This window comes from Neoarius graeffei, chromosome 25 (assembly GCF_027579695.1).
Source record: "Neoarius graeffei isolate fNeoGra1 chromosome 25, fNeoGra1.pri, whole genome shotgun sequence".
NCBI lineage: Eukaryota > Metazoa > Chordata > Actinopteri > Siluriformes > Ariidae > Neoarius > Neoarius graeffei.
In genome coordinates this window covers 18,995,201-19,019,553 of record NC_083593.1, presented here as the reverse complement: position 1 = coordinate 19,019,553, position 24,353 = coordinate 18,995,201, and the positions used below count along the sequence as shown (strand labels likewise).

The following is a 24,353-nucleotide window of genomic DNA, read 5'->3' as shown; positions in this document are numbered from 1 at the left end:
AAAACAGCATTTGTGAGGCTGTGGTTGCTGCTTCAGCAAAAGTTGATCATGAACAGATCAAGAAACTGACAGACTCCATGGATGGAAGGCTCATGGCAGTTATTGAAAAGAAGGGTGGTTATGTTGGTCACTGAATATTTTTGAAAGGCCAAAAATGTCACATAATTGTCATTTTGTGTAGCTTATTTGTTAGACTTACTCTAAAAATTGAGAATAAACAAGTGTTTTGGGAAAAATTATTTTAATGATTTAGTTGCCTGATAATTATGCACTATAATATTTGCCTAATAATTGTACACTGTTGTATAGTCCCCTGAGAAAACTCACTTTTCCTTTGTTAAACCTTAGGCTACTACCACACTGTCTCGTATCTTGCCATGTAAGCAGCGTGTGGGTGAAATGCCAAGAAATGAGGTGTATTTTGTCCAAAATTAAAGTCCTGTGACGTACATGGTGTATATGTGATGTTTCTGTGGCGCATCTGGGGTTTGTATGGGGTTCAAGGGACGCAAAGTTATGGCGTACTGAGGCGTCTGCATGGCGCATGATGTGTTGCTGCGGTGTAACCATTTCATTGCTTTTGTTAGCATGGCGTTTCGTTCTTACACGTGACATTGCTGCTGTGTACCTGTGGCGTTCACAGGTGGGTATAAAAGGGGGCCCCACGCTGCGTTTGCGGTCATTCGTCACAGTCAAGAAAGCATCGTGCCAGCGAAGAAGTCAGGACCCAAGAAGGGCAAGGGAAGACATCAGCCGCATCCACCCAGCCAACCCTGGAGCCACCTTCATCAGACACGTCAACTAAAGTGTTCGCACGGTGTAATAAGTGTTCAAGCAACATTCCCACGGCATGACTGCTGAATAGCTTTCAGTTTTACGGTGTACATGTGGCATATCAATGTATGTACTAAGGATTTTTAAGTGTGGACTTAAAAAATATGCCACACCCTGGTGTACAAGGAGATCGTGTTACGCATCTTAAGAGTATTAGCTACATAAGCTGTCGATGCTGTGAGATTCCTTTCTTACTGCCATCTATCCTGATATGCCATACATACACAAGGCTGAAACGCCAATGTGTGAACCAAGCATTAAGGTTTGAGGTTCAATAACATTTGGAATTGATTTAGAGCATTGTATTTATTCAACAATGAAATGAATCCTGAGTAATACAATTTGCCTAATAATTGTGCATGCAAGTGTAGATGAAATGTTGAGGAAACAGGACAATATGACACTAATAAACTGGATAAATACCTGATCGCTAATGCAATTTCATTCCTTTACCCTGCTAGTTAATTATCTAACTATATAGCTTGTTATATATTATTGTAATCCTCTACTTTTCTTCTTTTTCTCCTTTTACTTCTTCTTGTAAGTGTTCATAACAACACATTTTACCATAAAAAGACATCCATGTGATATGATTTTAATACTTTTTTTTTTTTTTTTTACATTTGTAGTGTTTTACTTGTGTCATTTATAAATGTCATGATCATTATGGTTTGATGCATTAAAGGTGGAAAATAATGCTCCTTCCAGGTAAGTGAAATAATTTGCAAGACCCATGCCAATTGTCTTTCATAGAATACAAAATAGAAATAATAAAAATAGAAGCGTTTTCTTTCGCTCTTACTGTCAGCACTATCTTTAATCTTGACAAGTGTTTCATTCTTTGTGCCTATGGATGCTCCATACGGGGAGTCACTCGTAGCAATCCCGAGCACAAGCCTCATCTCCTCCTCCTCTTCATACACGGAGTCGTCCACCAAAGTTAATACGCATGGCTTCTCCACATCACCTAGAGACAGCAAGATCAGAGGGCTCAACCCCTTTCATATGTATATAGCCGACATCAAAATACACTAGAAGGCCATGAAATACATCTATGAAGGTCTCTTTTCTTGATCTCTAATTGTATATTTAATCTCAAATTAAAGATATACTTAATTTTAACATCTGCTGAAAATGTCTTCTAATTATCTGCTTTTTGGCTAAGTGAAACATACATACAATCACGGAACACTTTATTAGGAACACCATACTAATACTGGGTAGGGTAGGGCCCCCCTCCCCTCTGTTTTGCTTTCAAAACAGCCCCAATTCTTTGTGGCATGGATTTCACAAGATCTCAGAAACATTCCTTTGAGATTCTTGAAATGATTTCTTGCAGATTTTTCAGGTGCATTTTCATGCTGTGAATCTCTTGTTCTACAACATCCCAAAGGTTTGGATTCAGATCCAGTGACTGGGAAAGCCACTGAAGTCATTGTCATGTTCATGACACCAGTTTGTGACAACTTTTGCTTTATGACATGGTGCATTGTCATGCTGGAAATAGTCATTAGAAGATGGGCAAGGCATGCACGTGGTCAGCAACAATACTCAAATAGGCTGTGGCATTCAAGCAATGATTGAGCCATATTAAATGACCCCAAAGTAAAAAGAAAAAAAAAAGAGAGAAAAAAAAAACTTCCTCACATCATTACACCACCACCACCACCAGCCTGGACTGTTGACAAAAAGCAGGTTGGGTCCATGGATTCATGCTGTTGCCACCAAATTCTGACCCTACCATCTGTGTACCTCAGCTGAAATGAAGATTCTTCAAACCAGGTTAAGTTTTGCCAGTATTCAACTATCCATTTTTATCCAGAAGTGAAACCCGATACAATCTTCTGCTGTTGTAACATATCTGCCTCAAGCATCGACACGTTGTGAATCCTGAGATGCTTTTCTGCTCACCACAATTGTACAGAGTGCTTATCAGAGTTACTGTAGCCTTTCTGTCAGCGTGAACCAGTCTGGCCATTTTCCATTGAACTCTCAACAACGTGTTTCCATCAGCAGAACTTCCACTGACTGGATGCATTTTCTTTACTGCAGCATTCTGAGTAAATTCTAGAGATTGTTATGCGTGAAAATCCCAGGAAATCAGCAGCTCTGGAAATACTCAAATCAACCAATCTAGCAGAGAAGCACGGTGGTATAGTGGTTAGCACTGTCGCCTCACAGCAAGAAGGTTCTGGGTTTGAGCCCAGTGGCCGACAGGGACCTTTCTGTGTGGAGTTTGCATGTTCTCCCCGTGTCTGTGTGGGTTTCCTCCGGGTGCTCCGGTTTCCCCCACAGTCCAAAGACATGCAGATTAGGCTAATTGGTGGCTCTAAATTGACTGTAGGTGTGAATGTGAATGGTTGTTTGTCTCTATGGCCAAGTTTACATTAGACCGTATCTGTCTCGTTTTCTTCGCGGATGCACTGTCCGTTTACATTAAAACGCCTGGAAACGCTGGGAAACGGGAATCCGCCAGGGTCCACGTATTCAATCCAGATCGTGTCTGGTCCGGTGCTGTGCAAACATTGAGAATACGCAGATACGCTGTGCTGAGCTCTAGCTGGCGTCGTCATTGGACAACGTCACTGTGACATCCACCTTCCTGATTCGCTGGCGTTGGTCATGTGACGCGACTGCTGAAAAACGGCGCGGACTTCCGCCTTGTATCACCTTTCATTAAAGAGTATAAAAGTATGAAAATACTGCAAATACTGCCCATTGTGTAGTTATGATGGTCTTTAGGCTTGCCATCCTTCCACTTGCAAGTGGTAAGTGACTTGCGCACAGCGGCTCAGTCCCGAATCACTGCTCGTGCGCTTCACTCGCGCGCTCTGTGAGCTGCGCAGGGCTGGAGTGCGCACCCTCCAGAGGGCACTCACTGTTCAGGGCGGAGTGATTTGGAGCGCAGCCGCTGAGGAGGAAGCGATGAGCCGCACTGACACATTTCAACTTACGTGCCGAATTAGTCATGTGATTAGCGTATCCGTGTATTGGCGTTGCTGTGTGCACGCGAATCGTGTATTGGCGTTGCTGTGTGCACGCTAATCGTTTTTAAAAACGTTAATCTGATGATCCGCTGATACGGTCTAATGTAAACCCCACCTATGTGTCAGTCCTGTGATGATTTGGCCACTTATCCAGGGTGTACCCCACCTCTTACCCATAGTCAGCTGGGATAGGCTCCAGCTTGCACAACCCTGCATAGGATAAGCGGTTACAGATAATGGATGGAGCCGATCTGGCACCAACAATCATGCCACGGTCAAAATCACCGAGATAACATCCCTCAATTCTAATGGTTGATGAGAACATTACGTGAAGCTTCTAGCCCATAACTGCATAATTTTATACACTGCACTGCTGCCACATGACTGGGTGATTAGATAACTGCTTGAATGAGGAAATATACAGTTATTCCTAATACAATGTTCAGTATGTATGTACATATGACAGCAGGCTTTTACAAAGTTACAGCTTTAATTTTTTGTAATTTCAGTATGAAAAATAAACACCAGTTTTTCCAAATTACCTTCCTAAAACAAAGTTTGGAAGGTTATACAGTATGTAACTGTGATCTCAAAGGTTCCCGCTATGCCAAGCTTATCCTCCGGCAAGCTTATTCTTGTCAATCTGAGTTGGGAAAAAAAAGGTCTTCCTCTGGGTGGACGAATCAGCCCTTTTCTTAATCATAGAACCCAGGCTACATACATAACATCCATTTCATTTTACATACTTTCATTCAGGAATGTCAGGGTGGTTTCCTTTAGAGCCAGCAGAGGCTGTGTATCAAAGTCACAAGGGTTCATAATATGCCCTGATGATGCACCTCACCAGATAACAGACAACACTAATACATAGTGCTTACCATTCCAAAAACATACACTGCAAGATAACAGGTTTATGTTTATTGTGTCACACCACTGTGAGAAAACTTTCCATTTGCCTTCATACAACCGGTTTGTATAATGTGTGTGACATTTTCTGAAAATGGCAGTAAGCATGGGCTACTCTCAGGGGCCATACCCCTAATTTCAAGGTGTGTGGTCTGCTGTGCCACAGTGACCTGATCATTTGGGACAGTAGGTCTGGTCTGATGGACAGCGGTCATGTAGGACACACAGAAAGGCACTCACTGCATACACTATGCATCACTGGTTGCATTGTCTGTTGAATGCAATGTGCAGTGTCATCCATAATAAAGTTACAGCGTCTCACAGTAACAAGAGGGCTCGGAGAGCACAATATCCCCCGTTGGCAACTATGCCATAACTCTGGTAAAATGCGACTGAATTGAACGAAATTGCAATATGTGTATTACTGACATATAACAAAGTGCTGTCAATTTTCATGAAATTCCTCCAAAAATTGTGAGAGGAGTTGATTTCAGAAGGTGAGTACCCTTCCTGGGACAGACGGACGGACATCGCCACGATGTAATCCCCCTTCGGGCCTTTAGGCCAGTGGGGGATAATAAAAATTGTGAGGGAAGTTGATTTCAGAAAGCAAGCACACCTTGATGAAATTGCCAAAGTACAAGTTTGTTAATAATCAAGGGCAGAACTCTGGTAAAATTTGCCCAAAGTAAACGAAATTTCAGTCTGCGTATAACTGTCATAACAAAGCCTTTTGCCAAGTTTGGTGAAATTCCTCCACAAATTGTGAGAGGAGTTGATTTCAGAAGAATGTACACCCTTATGAAACTGTCGAAGTACAAGTTATTTAATCAAGGGTCAAAACGCTGGTAAAATTTTCACAAATAAAATTAAATTGCAATATGCGTATTACTGTCATATAACAAGGCCTTTTGTCAAGCTTCGAGAAATTCATCCAAAAAATTGTGAGAGGACTTGATGTCAGAAGGCAAGCACACCTTCATGAAATTGTCAAAGTATAATTTTGTTAATCAATGGCCACAACTCTGGCAAAATGCGACCGAATTGAACAAAATAACAATATGCGTACTACTGACACATAACACTGCCTTTTGTCAAGTTTGGTGAAATTCCTCCAAAAAGTTGAGAGAGGAGTTGATTTCAGAAGGAAAACACACTCTCATGAAATTGTCAAAGTATAATTTTGTTCATCAAGGGCTGTAACTGGTAAAATGTGACCCAATTGAACGAAATTACAATAAGCGTATTACTGACATACAACAAATAATCCTGCCAAGTTTCATGAAATTCTTCCAAAAATTGTGAGAGGAGTTGCTTTCAGAAGGTGAGTACCCTTCCCAGGATGGGCGGACGGATAGATGGACATCGCCATGACATAATCCCCGTTCGGGCTTTTTGGCCAGAGGGGGATAAAAACGTACAGCTTTTGATTTGGCCAATTATGCGCCAAGGCAGCAAGGTCCATCTCCTCTGTCTCTGCCCTGTCCGTGAACCACACTGGACATCAAGCTGTCTTTGTATTCACAAACAGATTGACTTCTACTTTGCCAGAGGTGTTCCAAATTGAACCCCCTAATCTTGGATTTGTCAATCCATGGTATCAGTTGGCTGGGAGACAGATTGTATTGGCCTGGGTCCGGTTGTTCAAAACATAGTTATTTTAACAGCAGGTTAACCTGTAACCATCCGTTAAAATTTTAACCTGCTGGTAGTTAACCAGCCATTAAAAAATTGTTTTTTGAAGCTAATACCATTAGCAAACCAATTGGTTTAGCCCTAACCAGTTGGTTATGACGTCACACCGTGTAAAACCCTTCCTTAATTTGCCACACCTGTATGTCGTCACAAGACCATGCCATGTAATGTACTGATTGGACTTGGACACAAGGGCATTTGTTACTTCATTGACCACTCTACTAACAGTTCCTTTCTCTATGTTCACAGTCATCGCCGATGACTTGGAAAAAACTGCTGCTTAAAATTTAAGGGCAATGAGCATCTGCTCCTCAACGGACAATGCATGGCTTCTGTGCGTTGGGCATTCCAAATCTTCTTGCAACAAATCAAATATATAATGGAGAGATTCTCTACCAAATCTTTTAGAAAAGAAAGAAACCTTTATTTGTCACATGCACACTTCAAGCACAGTGAGATTCATCCTCTGCATTTAATCCGTCTGAAGCAGTAACACACATGCGCGCACACCCAGAGCAGTGGACAGCCATACTACAGTGCCCAGGGAGCAGTCAGGGGTCAGGTACCTTGCTCAAGGGCACTTCAGCCCAAGGCCACCCCATGTTAACCTAACTGCATGTCTTTGGACTGTGGGGGAAACCGGAGCACCCGGAGGAAACCCACGCGGACACGGGGAGAACATGCAAACTCCACACAGAAAGGCCCCCGCTGGCTGCTGGGCTCGAACCCAGAACCTTCTTGCTGTGAGGCGACAGTGCTAACCACTACACCACCGTGCCGCCAATTAAAATCGGTACCGATGTCGAAGTTCTGTGTCATCATATCGAAGTAACTCATTTGGTCCTTGTCTGAATTGTTTTGGACGGTGTGCATTAACAATCGGAAACACGCCAGCAGCATTCGCCTGCAAGATGAACACCATTTTGATGTTTACATAACCACTTGGTTAAAATATAACAGAGGCTGGGAGGTGTGTTAACTTTAACCACTTGGTTGACTTTAATGGAGTTCTGAACAACAGTTTAACGGTAGGTTATATTTAACATAATGTTAAATAGTGATTTAACCATTGGTTAAAAGATAACCATGTTTTGAAAAAACGGACCCAGACTCCCTTCCAAATAGTTTACAAAAGTGCTTTACAGCGTCCAGGAAAAACATAGTGTCCGTTCAAAATTTTGGACACACCTACTCATACATAGGCTTTTCTACACTGTACATTGTAGAACGATACTGAAGACATCAAAGCTATGAAATAACATTTGGAACATACATGGAATTATATGGTAAAAAAAAAAATTATATATATTATAAAATGTAGCCACCATTTACCTTGATGATGCTTTGCACACTATTGGCATTATCTTAACCAGCTTCATGAGGTAGTCACCTGGAGCCCTTTTCAATTAACAGCTGTCATCAAAAGTTAATTAGTGCAATTTCTTGCTTTCTTAATGAGTTTGAGATCAAACAGTAAACAATAAAAAAATACAGTAAAAAGCCCTATTCCACAACTGTAGTAATCCATAGTATGTCAAAAACCGCTCAACTAAGTAAAGAGAAAGGATAGGCCATCATTAAGACAAGAAGTGTCTTAATTAATAAAAATGAAGAAAAAAAATTAATTAGAAGCTGTGTCTAAACCTTCGACTGGAACTATATGCTCATGCAAGACCTAAGAATACTACCAAGTGAAGGCCTGTGAAAGAGGAGTTAAAACAAGTTTGTACAGCAATAGAAACAGTACAAATTGTTTTTCTACCAAACATTTTTAAATTAGTGCTCATTTAAAAGTAGGGTGGCCTTTCGATTTCATCAAATCGGTGAAATTTAGTTCCCTCTGAAATTTGGTCATTGTGATACATGTTTATTCTTGTTATATCTTTATAAAAAAAATCAGGCCATTCTGTGGCTGGGAAGTTATTTAATTTGAGGGGATTCCCTGGTAAATAATGTGCATGAAATCACTCGCTTCGTGCAGTCAAGCAGACCGAGGAAGTCAGTGTGCGCAAGAGCACGCTTACCTTCATCATCTTCATCTTTTGGGTTCTACAGCAGCTGGCATCCACAGTGTTGCATTACTGCCATCTACAGGTTTACCTTTGACCGTATGCTGACAGTTCCATCATTCTGTCGCTAAACGAACAGCTGATCACACCGAGGTGCTCGCTGACAGCCGATATTTATTGGCTTGGTCCTGCGTTTCCTTTCCTTTGCAATATAAAGTCTTTTCTTCTCGCTTTCCATTACTGTAGTCGGTCTTTCACGTTTCATTCGCACACTCATGTCCGCCATTGTTCTCTCTGGTTTCAAATTTGTATCCCACAATGCCTTGAGTGAACGGGGAAAGCCCACCACCTGATGCATGACGTAGTATCTTGAATTGCATCATGGTGAAGCAAGAAAAAAAATAGCGGAGAATTTAGGACCACATGGCCTAAATTCATTAATTGTTCTATTTAAAAAAAAAAAAAAACCTCATAAAATTGGTGGGAGTCTGTGATTCGAATTCAGTAGCTTCCGGTCCACTAAACAAAAATAACTGGGTGTCAGGGAAAATAATTTTTATGACCTACACCTGAAAAATCTGAAAGGCTGTCTTGCTTTAAATGTTAAGTGAAGAGGAAGCTCTTCAGTGTTTGTTTGAAGACAGACAGTGATTCAGCTGTTTGGACACCAAGGGCAAGTTCACTCCACCACCTGGTGCCAAGACAGAGAAAAAAAAGTCTCGATGGATTCATTGTATTCCCTGTAGCCTGAGGGATAGTGGGTCGATGGGACTGTGGTGCAGAGTGGGGTTTGATTGAGTACTGTACACACTAGATCAATATCTGTCGTTGTTTATTATGAGGAAGCAAGAGCCTCTGTGATAGCAGCGCATTTGAATAAAATAGCAATCACCATTTCAAAAACAAGAGTCATCAGGAGATAACGTATCTCCCCTGGCCCCCACATGAAACCCCAATCCAAATTTTCCTAAGTTGAATTGGTTGCCATGGAAATACGGAAAAAGTAAAAAAAATCCTTGAATTCTGGTCCGGAAACTAAAATGTTTACAGACGGACAGACAGAGCGATAGCTATAACCCCCCCCCCACACACACACACACACACATTATATGCCGGGGGGGGGGGGGGGGGGGGGGGGGGGGGGTGTTATTAAGCAAATATTATGACGGGATATTTCCATACAATGTATTTCTAAAAAAGTAAAAATAATTTCTATTTTAATGAACTAACTAAACAAAGTGTTATATTTTGTATGTTTTTTTTTCAATAATATATATTTTTTAATTTAAATCACTTTTTCATCATGGATTCAGACAAGTGTAATACAGCACAACCAGCACAGTAAAAGTATTACTTCCAGTTGTTATATTCGGTCATGTGTAACAGGAAATAAAAACAACTGACCAGGTCGTCCAAGTCCATCTCCTCACACATGCTGCTTCGTCCCATCAACACACTTTACCTGGTAAGAAGGTGATGACCGACGCGTCAGTGTTGGGTCTCTCTTCAAAGTCACTGGCCACCTGAGCAGATCCCTGGCGTGTGTAACAGCGCACAGTGGATCGGTGTGTGATATCTCCACTGCGCTGGACCACAGCAGTGAGATATCTATTGCTCTCTTCTCCAGTCAGAAGAGGATGTTTAAACTGCATCTTTGGCCCTGTTATATTAGAGATTGATAAGCAATGCAACCTATAAACCAAATGTTATATGTTATAAAAAGTTTATGTATGACTGAGTAGAAATTGGTCAGATACAATGGTGTCTACAGTGGATTCATGGAATAGTACACTAACGGTCTGAGATGGAATCGTTAATGAAGACGGTGGCTTTTGCTGGCTCTCCCAGAACTGCATTTGAGGGCATGTGCAGGACAAGCTCGAATTTCTCACTGCCTTCAAGCAGTGGCTGCCCGAGATCATCCAGAATTGTGACCCGGATGGTTTGCATGTTCACCCCTGGGGCAAAGTCCAAATTCTTACTGATGCCCATGTAGTCCACTCCAGCTAGGAGACAAAACGTGAAATGAGAGACAGAAGATTATATAAAACACTTCATTGGTCAAATTAACACGTTATCCTTAGCTCTCTGATGCACTATAATCTCCTTTCAGAATGAGTCATGTTCAATTTTCCAAAAGGTGCTGTGAAAAGTGCTCAGCACTTCTAAGCTGTCCAAAAAGTATAGGAATAAAAAAAAAAATCTTCACCAAAGGGGGGGAAAAAAATACAAGGATGTCTATCTACTCTACACAATGCTGTCTTAATCATTTCCATAGAAGCCTAAAGACCTTTGTATTCAGACGGTATTTTTGATGCCACCTTTATTTTCTCTGTACTTACCTTGCATTTATTTTTCTTCTATTACATATTGGTACTTTCATTTCCTCTTACTACTAATACTACTAAAACGAGTGTTTCTCTAGTTGGCCTTGCACTTCTTTTTGCTATTGTACGTCTTTTGAATTCATTTACTGAACCTTGCATTACTCTTTATGAACTTTTATACAACCCCGATTCCAAAAAAGTTGGGACAAAGTACAAATTGTAAATAAAAATGGAATGCAATGATGTGGAAGTTTCAAAATTCCATATTTTATTCAGAATAGAACATAGATGGCATATCAAATGCTTAAACTGAGAAAATGTAGCATTTAAAGAGAAAAACTAGGTGATTTTAAATTTCATGACAACAACACATCTCAAAAAAGTTGGGACAAGGCCATGTTTACCACTGTGAGACATCCCCTTTTCTCTTTACAACAGTCTGTAAATGTCTGGGGACTGAGGAGACAAGTTGCTCAAGTTTAGGGATAGGAATGTTAACCCATTCTTGTCTAATGTAGGATTCTAGTTGCTCAACTGTCTTAGGTCTTTTTTGTCGTATCTTCCGTTTTATGATGCGCCAAATGTTTTCTATGGGTGAAAGATCTGGACTGCAGGCTGGCCAGTTCAGTACCCGGACCCTTCTTCTACGCAGCCATGATGCTGTAATTGATGCAGTGTGTGGTTTGGCATTGTCATGTTGGAAAATGCAAGGTCTTCCCTGAAAGAGACGTCGTCTGGATGGGAGCATATGTTGCTCTAGAACCTGGATATACCTTTCAGCATTGATGGTGTCTTTCCAGATGTGTAAGCTGCCCATGCCACACGCACTAATGCAACCCCATACCATCAGAGATGCAGGCTTCTGAACTGAGCGCTGATAACAACTTGGGTCGTCCTTCTCCTCTTTAGTTCGAATGACACGGCGTCCCTGATTTCCATAAAGAACTTCAAATTTTGATTCATCTGACCACAGAACAGTTTTCCACTTTGCCACAATCCATTTTAAATGAGCCTTGGCCCAGAGAAGACGTCTGCGCTTCTGGATCATGTTTAGATACGGCTTCTTCTTTGAACTATAGAGTTTTAGCTGGCAACGGCAGATGGCACGGTGAATTGTGTTCACAGATAATGTTCTCTGGAAATATTCCTGAGCCCATTTTGTGATTTCCAATACAGAAGCATGCCTGTATGTGATGCAGTGCCGTCTAAGGGCCCGAAGATCACGGGCACCCAGTATGGTTTTCCGGCCTTGACCCTTACGCACAGAGATTCTTCCAGATTCTCTGAATCTTTTTATGATATTATGCACTGTAGATGATGATATGTTCAAATTCTTTGCAATTTTACACTGTCGAACTCCTTTCTGATATTGCTCCACTATTTGTCGGCGCAGAATTAGGGGGATTGGTGATCCTATTCCCATCTTTACTTCTGAGAGCCGCTGCCACTCCAAGATGCTCTTTTTATACCCAATCATGTTAATGACCTATTGCCAATTGACCTAATGAGTTGCAATTTGGTCCTCCAGCTGTTCCTTTTTTGTACCTTTAACTTTTCCAGCCTCTTATTGCCCCTGTCCCAACTTTTTTGAGATGTGTTGCTGTCATGAAATTTCAAATGAGCCAATATTTGGCATGAAATTTCAAAATGTCTCACTTTTGACATTTGATATGTTGTCTATGGTCTATTGTGAATACAATATCAGCTTTTGAGATTTGTAAATTATTGCATTCCGTTTTTATTTACAATTTGTACTTTGTCCCAACTTTTTTGGAATCGGGGTTGTATTATCGTTTGGTCTTTTCATCACCACCTAGGCCATTCAATCACAAACAATTTGTCTCTTTGCTGCAATTCCTTGTAGATTCACTAGACGCTTTGGATTTACATCCTTTAGGAGACAAAATAGCATCTGCTAAATGACGAAATGCAAGTTTTTCTTCCAGGTTTTTCAGGTTGTACGCATAACTATACGCTATTTATCATCTTTTTCCTCAAAGAAATTTTATATGGATAACATTTTCATTTCTTGCAGAATAACTAATGAAAAAAAAATGTTCACGTAATTCTTTAGTCAGTGACTGACTATTTAACCCATACATGAGTTTCAGTCATGTGCTGATAAATTGTCTAAAGCCACAAATTCAAATTCTTCACTTCCATTACATTACATTAATGGCATTTAGCAGACGCTCTTATCCAGAGCAATGCACAGCCTACCCAGAGGAGCCTGGGGAGCAGGGTACTCAAGGGCACTTCAGCCATTCCTGCTGGTCCAGGGACTCAAACCGGTGACCTTTTAGTCCCAAAGCTGTTTCGCTAACCATTAAGCCATGACTTTCCCCATGGTACCATACTACAGTTGGGACGGAGACTTGTGTATATTGAATTCATGCTAAATTGTTGCATAAATAATGAAGCAGGTTCCTTGATATGTAAAACAGGATTAACCAGAATGCACTCGCTGTCATCATAAAGAAAAAAAGTATACATGTAGTTTAAAATGTAGATCTGTAGCTTTAGACTAAAAGCCTATAGTTCTGCTTGCTGTTTAATAATGAATGAACTATTTATGCATTTTGATTTGAACAAAGTCAAGCCAAGAACTAAGCATTTGTGTTCTTTCGGGGGGGGGGGGGGGGGGGGGGGGTGTCGCATCTTAGCTGTCCACACTGTCTTATTTGCTTTTTGTAACTTATTTGATTATTGTAATGCCTTTCTGTCTGGATGTTCCAATAAGTGCATAAACAAGCTCCAGTTAGTTCAAAATGCAGCAGTAAGAGTCCTTACTAGAACTATAAAATATGACCACATCACCCCTGTCTTATCCACACTGCACTGGCTCCCAATCAAATTTCGTATTGATTATAAAATTCTACTATTGACCTTTAAGGCACTGAATGGTCTCGCGCCACAGTACCTGAGCGAACTTCTGGTCCTCTATGACCCGCCAAGTCTACTTAGATCAAAAAAGGTGCAGGCTATCTACTGGTACCTTGTATAGTGAAGGCTACATCAGGGGGCAGAGCCTTTTCTTACAAAGCCCCACAGTTATGGAACAGCCTTCCAAGTAGTGTTCGGGACTCAGATGCAGTCTCAGCTGAAAACATATTTGTTTAGTCAAGCCTTTTGTTAATAGTGTTTACGAGGTAAAGGAGTAGATCTGGAGGGTCCTCAGGCATAGAGAGGTTTTGGTAAACTGGGATGTATGGATGCTGTCAGTCCCTCACTCACTTGCTCACTCCAGTTTGTTGACCGTGTAGTGGGTGGCTGCTTTATGTCCCGGGGCTCCCTCATGCCTGTGTTACCTTCTGGCTCTCCCCTTTTAGTTATGCTGTCATAGTTAGTTTTGCCAGAGTCCCTGCTTGCGCTCAGCACAAAATGTATACTGTTCCTACTCCTCAGGTGACCTAACAACCTGTGTTTTCTCTCCCACCCCGTCTGTCCCTCTCTGAGCTACATATAATCCTGAGATCGAGAAGCTGACCTCTTCTGCTCCTCGGACCTGCCTGATCCATCCTGATGCCCTACTGTACGTCTGGCTGGAGTCTCATCACATCGCTTCTGTGGAGGATGGCCCCATATGGACAGTTGAAAGTCGCGCTTGGAGAATGCTCTGGACACTTACAGTAATGCTTTTATGGCTGAGGACTACAGTTGACTTGCTAACTTTAGGACTGCAGTTGTCATGAACAGTTTTGCACTCAAGTTTCCATCAATGAACAGTTTATAACATCAACGAAACAGACTTCATGTTAAAACTGTTAAAAATGTTATAAATCACATTGTCTGTTATCACCCAAATGAGGATGGGTTCCTGTTTGAGTCTGGGTCCTCTCAAGGTTTCTTCCTCAAGTTGTCTGAGGGAGTTTTTCCTTGCCACTGTCGCCACAGGCTTGCTCATTAGGGATAAAAGTAGCTCATTTTTCAAGTCATTAAAATTCTGTAAAGCTGCTTTGTGACAATGCCTATTACTAAAAGCGCTATAAAAATAAACTGGACTTTTAATAAATGACTTGAACCGGATTCCCCCCCCCCTTTTGTGGAACCAAGAGTAACATATGGATTTAGATTTGGTGGCCATTAGGGCTCATTTATTCCAAGCTCACTTTGTTGAGAGAGCCATAACACATCAAACACATCATCATCTGTACTGCCTGTGTGAGGATGAAAAGTAGTTAGATTACTATCTTCATAAATACCTTTGAAGGAGAAACTAGGAGTAAACTGACTTATTGTCCACTCAAAATACAAGTTACTCACAAATGGACCAATGGCAGAACTGGGGGTGGGTTTCCCAAAAGCATTGTAGCACAAAGATCATCATTAAATGATAGAGTGTTCATTGTAATGCTCACTCTCTCTCCTAGTTAAGATGTTCTTAGCGTTAAGAGGCTTTTGGGAAGCCCACCCGTTTGGTTTTGTTCCTCAATTTGAATGACAGAGTTGGATAATAGTGAGAGCAGCTTTATTCCATATTTTTATATTTGGAAGAGACATGGCATGATTAAAGACTTGACTCGGATAGTGCTGCCTATGTACCTTTCAATGAGTAGGTCTGTATTCCTGTGTGCAAGCATAATAGTTTTATGCCAAGAATGAACCCCATGGCATATTGCTCACTAGTAATAACGACTTAGTAGTAAAATATTTGTAGTCCTCTCATTCAATATCACCAGCAGCTGTGAGTCAAAATAGTTATAGAAAAACACACACAAAAGCCTTTATGGTTTTCAATAAGCACTAGAAAGGGAATAAACTCATGAATTTAGGTTCACATTCAGAAACACCAGGCATTGGGAACACTTTCATTCCAACTACTTGTAAACGTGGTGCAGAGCTGTACCTTCAGCTGACACTGGATCCATTTTACGGGATCTGACAGTGACTGTCGCTGCTGTGGAGAGGTCTGTTCCTGTCCTCCACACTCGCACATCAATGTGACCTTGGCTCTCATCTACATGGTATTCTGCATCACTGAAGTAGAACATGGGAGCTGGAAGAAAGAAATATATTTTGGTGGCATCAGTCATCAAATTAGTGCAAAAGAATTCATTTTTGCAGTCAGTCAATTTCACTTTAATTAAAGAAAGGTAAATGGTTGATAAGATGTAAAAAAAAAAACACCAAATTCATGCAGGAACAGGTGCAACATATATAGTGTCTTGCAAAAGTATTCATCCCCCTTGGTGTTTGTCCTGTTTTGTTGCATTACAAGCTAGAATTAAAATGGATTTTTGGAGGGTTAGCACCATTTGATTTACACAACATGCCTATGACTTTAAAGGTAAAACTATTATTTTATTGTGACACAAACAATAATTAAGATGAAAAAAAAAAACAAACCCCCCCCCCCAGAAATCTGGAGTGTGCATAGGTATTCACCCCCTTTCGAATGAAACCCCTAAATAAGAGCTGGTCCAACCAATTCACTTCATAAGTCACATAATTAGTTGATTAAGATCCACCTGTGTGCAATCAAAGTGTCACATGATCTTTCACATGATGTCTGTATAAATCAACCTGTTCTGGAAGGACCTTGACTCTGCAACACTACTAAGCAAACAACATGAAAACCAAGGAGCCTCCAAACAGGTCAGAGACAAAGTTGTGAAGAAGTATAGATCAGGGTTGGGTTATAAAAAAATATCCAAAACTTTGAATATCCCAGGGAGCACCATTAAATCCAGGCGGCACGGTGGTGTAGTGGTTAGCGCTGTCGCCTCACAGCAAGAAGGTCCGGGTTCGAGCCCCGTGGCCGGCGAGGGCCTTTCTGTGCGGAGTTTGCATGTTCTCCCCGTGTCCGCGTGGGTTTCCTCCGGGTGCTCCGGTTTCCCCCACAGTCCAAAGACATGCAGGTTAGGTTAACTGGTGACTCTAAATTGACCGTAGGTGTGAATGTGAGTGTGAATGGTTGTCTGTGTCTATGTGTCAGCCCTGTGATGACCTGGCGACTTGTCCAGGGTGTACCCCGCCTTTCACCCATAGTCATAGGCTCCAGCTTGCCTGCGACCCTGTAGAAGGATAAAGCGGCTAGAGATAATGAGATGAGATGACCATTAAATCTATTATAGCAAAATGGAAAGAATATGGCACCACTACAAACCTGACAAGAGAAGGCCGCCCACCAAAACTCACAGACCGGGCAAGGAGGGCATTAATCAGAGATGCAACAAAGACACCAAAGATAACACTGAAGGAGTTGCAAAGATCCACAGCGGAGATGGGAGTATCTGTCCATAGGGCCATTTTAAGCTGTACACTCCACAGAGTGGGGCTTTATGGAAGAGTGGCCAGAAAAAAAAAAAAGTAATTGCTTAAGAAAACACGTTTGGAGTTTGCCCAACAGCATGTGGCAGACTCCCCAAACACATGGAAGAAGATTCCATGGTCAAATGAGACTAAAACTGATCTTTTTGGCCATCAAGGGAAATGGCACAAACCAAACACCCTGAGAACACCATTCCTACAGTGAAGCATGGTGGTGGCAGCATCATACTGTGGGGATATTTTTCATCTGCAGGGACAGGAAAGCTGGTCAGGACTGAAGGAAAGATGGATAGCACTAAATACAGGACAATTCTGGAGGAAAACCTGTTTGAGTCAGCCAGAGGTTTGAGACTGGGATGAAGGTTCACATTCCAGCAAGACAATGACCCTAAACATACTGTTAAAGCTACACTGGAGTGGTTTAAAGGGAAACATTTAAATGTCTTGGCTTTGATTAGGCCATTCCAAGACCTCAATTCAGTTGAGAATCTGTGGCATAACTTGAAGATTGCTGTACACCAACGCAACCCATCTAACTTGAAGGAGTTGGAGCAGTTTTGCCTTGAGGAATGGGCAAAAATCCCAGCAGCTGGATCTGCTAAGCTAAGCTAATAGAGACATACCCCAAGAGACTTGCAGCTGTAATTGCAGCAAAAGGTGGCTCTACAAAGTATTGACTTTGGGGGGGTGAATACCTATGCACACTCCAGATGTCTGTTTTTTCATCTTAATTATTGTTCATGTCAAAATAATTTTTTTTTTTACCTTTAAATCTGTAGGCATGTTCTGTAAATCAAATGGTGCTACCCCCCCCCCCCCCCCCAAAAAAAAAAAAATCAATTTTAATTCCAGCTTGTAATACGACAAAACAGGACAAAAACCAAGGGGGATAAATACTTTTGCAAGACACTGTACATGTCCCTAATTCTGTGGCATGATGCATTTCATGGTTTTTAAATCCACTTAAACAGTGAAAGACAGCTGAACACACACACACACACACACACACACACACACACACACACACACACACACACACACACACACACACACACACACAACGAATTTTAAAAGCCAGTATTAACTAGAAAAGCCAGTATTCCCCATCAACTCTTGCTATGTTTCCTCTTCCATCAGAATGGTAATTTGTAGGGCTACCATTTTCACTATCAATGACAACCTTCTTCTGTACATATTTCTGAAAATATTACAGGTAAGAAATGGTGAAAATCATACGATGGACTATGGCTCCAGATCTCCACCACCCGCATCAAAGCGCCAACTAAAGAAATATCTTTTAGCAGATTCATGTCCATTCCTGAAGACAGTTTTAGGGACTCGGGGAATGGATACTAAGGCAGATTGAAGCTGTTCTGGTGGCTCACCATGGCAGAACATCTTATAAAAGGCTACATTCACATTACCAGGCTGAAGTGAATGGACTATGGCACCATAGTCCCAATCTAATCTTTTGAAATCAAATTTGAGTAACTTTCATATGTGGTCCTAAATTGGATATGCATCAGATTTGTGGCTCACACATGAATGAAAACGTTCAGATGCTTTTAGCCTGTGTGCTTCATCAGCCAGCACCAGCAGTGCAGCAAAACAACAATGGAGGAGAGCTACAACAGCTGCGAAAACAGCAAAAGCTAGGCTTTTTTCACCTTCTCAAACTGATCATGTACACCTGATGAACTGTTTGCTATTCTCCAGAGCAAAATGTGATGCATACATTAGCATGCATTCCATCCATCCATTATCTGTAACCTCTTGTCCTGTGCAGGGTTGCGGGCAAGCTGGAGCCTCTCCCAGCTGACTATGGGCGAGAGGCAGGGTACACCCTGGACAAGTTGCCAGATCACCGCAGGGCTGACACAGACAACCATTCACACTCACATTCACACCTACAGTCAATTTAGAGCCACCAGTTAGCCTAACCTGCATGCCTTTGGACTGTGGGGGAAACCGGAGCACCCGGAGGAAACCCACGCAGGCACAGGGAGAACATGCAAACTCCACACAGAAAGGCCCCTGTCAGCTACTGGGCTCAAACCCAGAACCTTCTTGCTGTGAGGCGACATGCTAAACACTACACCACCATACTGCCCATTAGCATGCACTGTCTCGCAAATATGACTTTTGTTGTTGGTGACATAGATGACTCATGCAAAAATGTATCAGTGTACGCCATTTCGGAGGACAGATGTGTTCACATTACAGTTAGATTAGGGTCACATGTAATTATGAATGTTAACCATCAAGACGGGCAAATCCAATCTGAGAAGAAAAAAAAAAACAATACAGAACTCAACAATGATACTTGTAATGTGAACATAGCCCAAGTCATATTATGCTGGGTTCCCCCCCCCATTTAAATTCTCACCTGTTTAATGTTTGTAGGTACAGTAAGAGGCTGAGATCTCAGAAAAGCTCAGGCAAATATTACCAAGATCTACCCAGACAGCTTTGCCATCACAAACAGATACAGAGCTAGCTTAATGACTTCCACTGACCCAAGGTAGTTGCAATGAAACATCTAAACTTGTAGCATTAGAATTAATAATAAATTAGTGTCGGGTTAGAATTAATTCTGAAAAGTCTGAATTCAGCATTTTAATAAATATATTTTATACCAAATCATTATAAACGTTTATAAAGTGGGCAGAAGGTGTACAAACGTGCACTATCTGCCTACAACTGAGCTGCTTCCCAGTAAGACAAATACAATATGTTCATACAGTGCAAAAAAGCTTACTTAGAATAACCCAAGTGAGACCCTCCCAGAAACAAGCTTGCCATGCTTTATAATATCCAAGCACTGACATAAGATATTATAAAGCATGAGGCAGGCTTGTAGTACTCGAGTCCAGGACTTGGACTCGAGTCCGACTCGTGCCCTAATTTTAAGGACTCGTGACTTGACTTGGACTTGAGCACTGATGACTCGGACTTGGATTCATGTATTAACTGCATTCAGACTCGTAAATTGGAGATGAGGACTCTGATTTTTTTCTTTATTTTTTGTAACATGCCATAATAATTTGGCATAAGATAATTATATCTACATTAATTTTTGTACTAATTTCATGCAAGAGAATGCACATTCACCTGTTCATACATCATGTTCAGGAACAAACTAACGTTAATGGCGCTAAAATGCCTGGAGAGAAACCTCTAGGATTGTCCGCTTTGCTTATACAGACTTCTCGTGCAGTGGGAAAAAAATGCACTGCTATGTGTTCCATATGTAGAAGAACTATCAAGGAGACGATGGGGACAACCTCGAACTTCAATCGTCATTTGGCAAGACTCCACCCAGAGAAGGAAGTGACATGCTACAGTATGTTCATTGCTCTGTTGATAGCGGGACTTGCTTGCTGACCGATGAACTAGCTTGTGTTAACCCTCTCTCATGTTATTTGCCCTGTTGATAGTGGGCGGGGCTTGCTGAGCGATGAACAAACATTTTATCTGTAGCCCGTTAACTAAAACGAGGCAGTCAAGCAGTAACGTTAGTCCAACACAGTAGCAGAGACGGTGTCACATAAAGGCAGCAACAGCCACCATCAAATGGTGCACTTGGAGTCTTGTTCTTGGACTTGACTCGGATCAATAGAGGATTCGACTCGGACTCGACTTAAAATTTTCTTTAATGACTCGGGCTTGGGGCGGCACGGTGGTGTAGTGGTTAGCGCTGCCGCCTCACAGCAATAAGTTCCGGGTTCGAGCCCCGTGGCCGGCGAGGGCCTTTCTGTGCGGAGTTTGCATGTTCTCCCTGTGTCCGCGTGGGTTTCCTCCGGGTGCTCCGGTTTCCCCCACAGTCCAAAGACATGCAAGTTAGGTTAACTGGTGACTCTAAATTGACCGTAGGTGTGAATGGTTGTCTGTGTCTATGTGTCAGCCCTGTGATGACCTGGCGACTTGTCCAGGTTGTACCCCGCCTTTCGCCCGTAGTCAGCTGGGATAGGCTCCAGCTTGCCTGCAACCCTGTAGAACAGGATAAAGTGGCTAGAGATAATGAGATGAGATGAGACTCGGGCTTGACTTGGACTTGAACACTGGGGACTCAAGACTGGACTCGGACTCTAGGTTTAGTGACTCGACTACAACACCAGCATGAGGTGCACTTCTGAGAGGAAAAAAAAAGAAAAAAGCCATTGCTCTACTGAATAGAGTAGAAATAAATTCTACTGCTGAAAAAAAATGTCAGGTTTGAGCTTGACAATATTTCTTTAAAAGATGACCCCCCCCCAAAAAAAAAAAAACAAGAAAAATTAAGAAATGAATAACATTATTTATCTAGGTAGTAATTTCTACTCTTAGAACAACCTTTACCATTTTCAACAAAGGGCGAAGGACTGTGACTCAGCTAGTGATTCTGAACAAAGGCACTTCAAAAAACCTCCGAAATGTTACAGCCTTGAAAATGCTAAGGCTACATATCAAAGCTCTCAGTTTAATGTACAAGATCACATTCCTTTGAAAGTTCATTTAAATACTTCACACTTGATGAAATACCTTGATTCTGAGAGACTGTATCGAAGTACTCAAGACACAACCAATAATTCAGCCTCCAGTGCAATGACAGTGTTTCTCCTTGTGCTTTGGCATAAAAGTGTCAAAAACTCTCCAAAGACATTCAACAGACTTATGGAGGACAGATACATCCATCCATTAACCATACAGTAACTGCTTATCCGGTGCAGGGCAAGCTGGAGCCTATCCCAGCCGACTATGGGCGAGAAGCGGGGTACACCCTGGACAAGTCACCAGATCATCGCAGGGACAAACAACCATTCAAATGCACACTCACAGTCAATTTAGAGCCACCAATGAGCCTAACCTGCATGTCTTTGGACTGTGGGGGAAACCAGAGCACCCGGAGGAAACCCACGCGGACAACATGCAAACTCCGCACAGAAAGGCCCCCCATCAGCCACTAGGCTCGAACCCAGAACCTTCTTGCTGTGAGGCGACAGTGCTAACCACTACACCACTGTGCCACCCAGACAGACACGTTTACGTAAAACGTGTATGTTTCTCAGTTCAGGAAACAGCACCAAAAGCATTTCTTCCTGCAGCTGTGTTTCTGTTGCTGCTAGTGCAGAGTGACTAATAGCGACTCCATCGGACCTCAGGAAATAAACAAACATTCTTGTCCTCACTTAACGACGCCTCAGGCACACCTTCTGCATTGTCTTAGTGTGTGGTCTTCGAACGCACACTAAGAGATGGATAAGAAAAGAAAGCCAGAAAAAAAGCAGTCTCAATTTGGCAGCAGTGAATGTATCGCTGCACAAAGAACCACTGCCTGATTCTGCAGAAACGCAACACCAGCTTTTAATCTTAGGAGTGCTTCAGTGGTAATGGATAAACAACTTCAAGTTACGGGTTTTGGACTGTCCTTGTTTTTTTTTTTTGGGGGGGGGACCCCATTAGCGTTTACAAAGAGAAGGAAGAAGGAGAAAGAAGAAAGAGACACAAGCAAGAGAAAAGCTGAGGGAGAGGAGACGAGAATCTGACAACTATACAATACATTTTCCAAGATGTTAATATAGTATGTATATTTTCCCTAATGTATTTAAATATTTTAAAGTACATTATAATAAATATATGATGCTGCAGTGCATCTCATTCTTCATAGATGTAAGTTTTGTCAACCAATTTTATCATGTTGTCTTTATTCTCTGTGTATCCATATAGTATATTAATGCGTGCCTTCACACAGAATATAAGACGGGTCAAATTCTGCTTTCTAAAAATATTCCGCTGTTGGCATGCAGAGTGCTTCGACACATATATTCTCTATACAAGAATTGAGAACTGTTAAACCTATGGAGTTATATTTACTGTGAAGTTATGAAGAGCACACGTGGCTACGCATACATAAATAAATCCTGTCCCATGCACAAGTGATGTATGACATTTCATTTTTCCCTGGGTTTAGTCAGACAGATAGGTATAAAGATAAATAACTGCATGTGCCACGATGGATTTGAAATGAAGCCATCAAGAAATTACTGAAGTGTAGACTTTCAGCTTTAAATCAAGGTGTTTAATAAATAATGCTATAACTAGTTATGAATTAGGTCATTTTTTACTTAGCCCTTCCATTTTCACAGGCTCACGCGTAATTGGCCGAATTAACAGGAACATACAGTGTCTTGCAAAAAGTATTCATACCCCTTTGTTTGGGTCCTGTTTTGTTGTTAAGACTAACCTGAGAGACTAAGTCTGAAATTGTTTCCATGGAAACATGAAAAATTTAAATTTCTCAAAATTTCTTAGCATGAAAAGGCACATCTACATCACCTTGTTAGCATGTATACCAAGTTTCAAATCCGTATCATGAATAGTTTTGGATATATGCTTCGGAAACGAACATTGTTCTTAGAAACTACGTAAAAATTTATTTTTTATGTAAAAATTTGAAAAATCCTTTTTTTTTTTTTTTTTTCAAAAAATCCAAAATAGCAAAAGGCACCATATGTATACAAAGTTTCATTAAGATATCTTCAGTAGTTTTATGGCCCGGAAATGAAAACATGACCAGATGGGCGGACGGACAGACAGAACCCGTTTCTATATAACGGATTTAAAAAAACAAAACAAACAAACAAAAAATAACTGTGGAGGGGCGCGCTATAAAGATATGTAAGGGATGGGGTAAAGTTGAGAAAATAAGAGGAGGTAATGAAAGGAAAATAAGTCAGGAGATACTTTTCTTGGGGCAAATTTGATCGGATACAACAGTTTAACACATAAGCCAAATACATGCGATGCGAGCTATAAGATGGCAGCCAGATGGCTTCACTCTGACGAGCCGATGAGCTCTCCAGATTTTATATCGAGCTCAGTGGTTGACACACATGAACAGCTACCAAATGCAAATTCAACTCACGGAATCAGCTCTAGACCTTTTATCTCCTTAATTTGTTATGAAATAATGAGGAAACAGACCATAACTGGCCAGGAAACAGCTCATTAGCCAAGTGTCCAATTAGTTTTGAGCCTGTAAAAATGGAGGAATGCTGTATTTGAAAAAAAGACCGCAATTCCTAAATGGTAAATGCAGCACTTTTATTAAACCCTTGGAATCAAATCTGAAAGTCTACATTTCAATCAGATCTTGATGGCTTCATTTCAAAAAAATCGTACGGAGGCAAAATTACAAAAACTGCCACTTTCCAAATACTTATGGATGTGGCTGAATACATTTATATTTTGGGAAATAGTACCAACTAATATTGTTAGAAAATAATCCAGGAAAGTACAAACAAAAATAATCCTGCGTGCATCTTGAGAGACCAATTATGACCTGA

The 24,353-nt window shown here is 41.3% G+C and overlaps 1 protein-coding gene across 1 annotated transcript in view; it reads right to left on the bottom strand.

Annotated features, from left to right (window-relative positions):
- The window catches only part of frem2a (FRAS1 related extracellular matrix 2a), a 239,449-nt gene that overhangs the window by 93,010 nt on the left and 122,086 nt on the right, over positions 1-24,353 (bottom strand). The window contains exons 7-10 of the mRNA XM_060909268.1: positions 15,605-15,754; positions 10,228-10,437; positions 9,894-10,091; positions 1,637-1,801 (exon numbers count right to left, since the gene is read on the bottom strand). Of these exons, the coding sequence (XP_060765251.1) occupies positions 1,637-1,801; positions 9,894-10,091; positions 10,228-10,437; positions 15,605-15,754 (723 nt within the window). The remainder of the gene's footprint in view (positions 1-1,636; positions 1,802-9,893; positions 10,092-10,227; positions 10,438-15,604; positions 15,755-24,353) is intronic.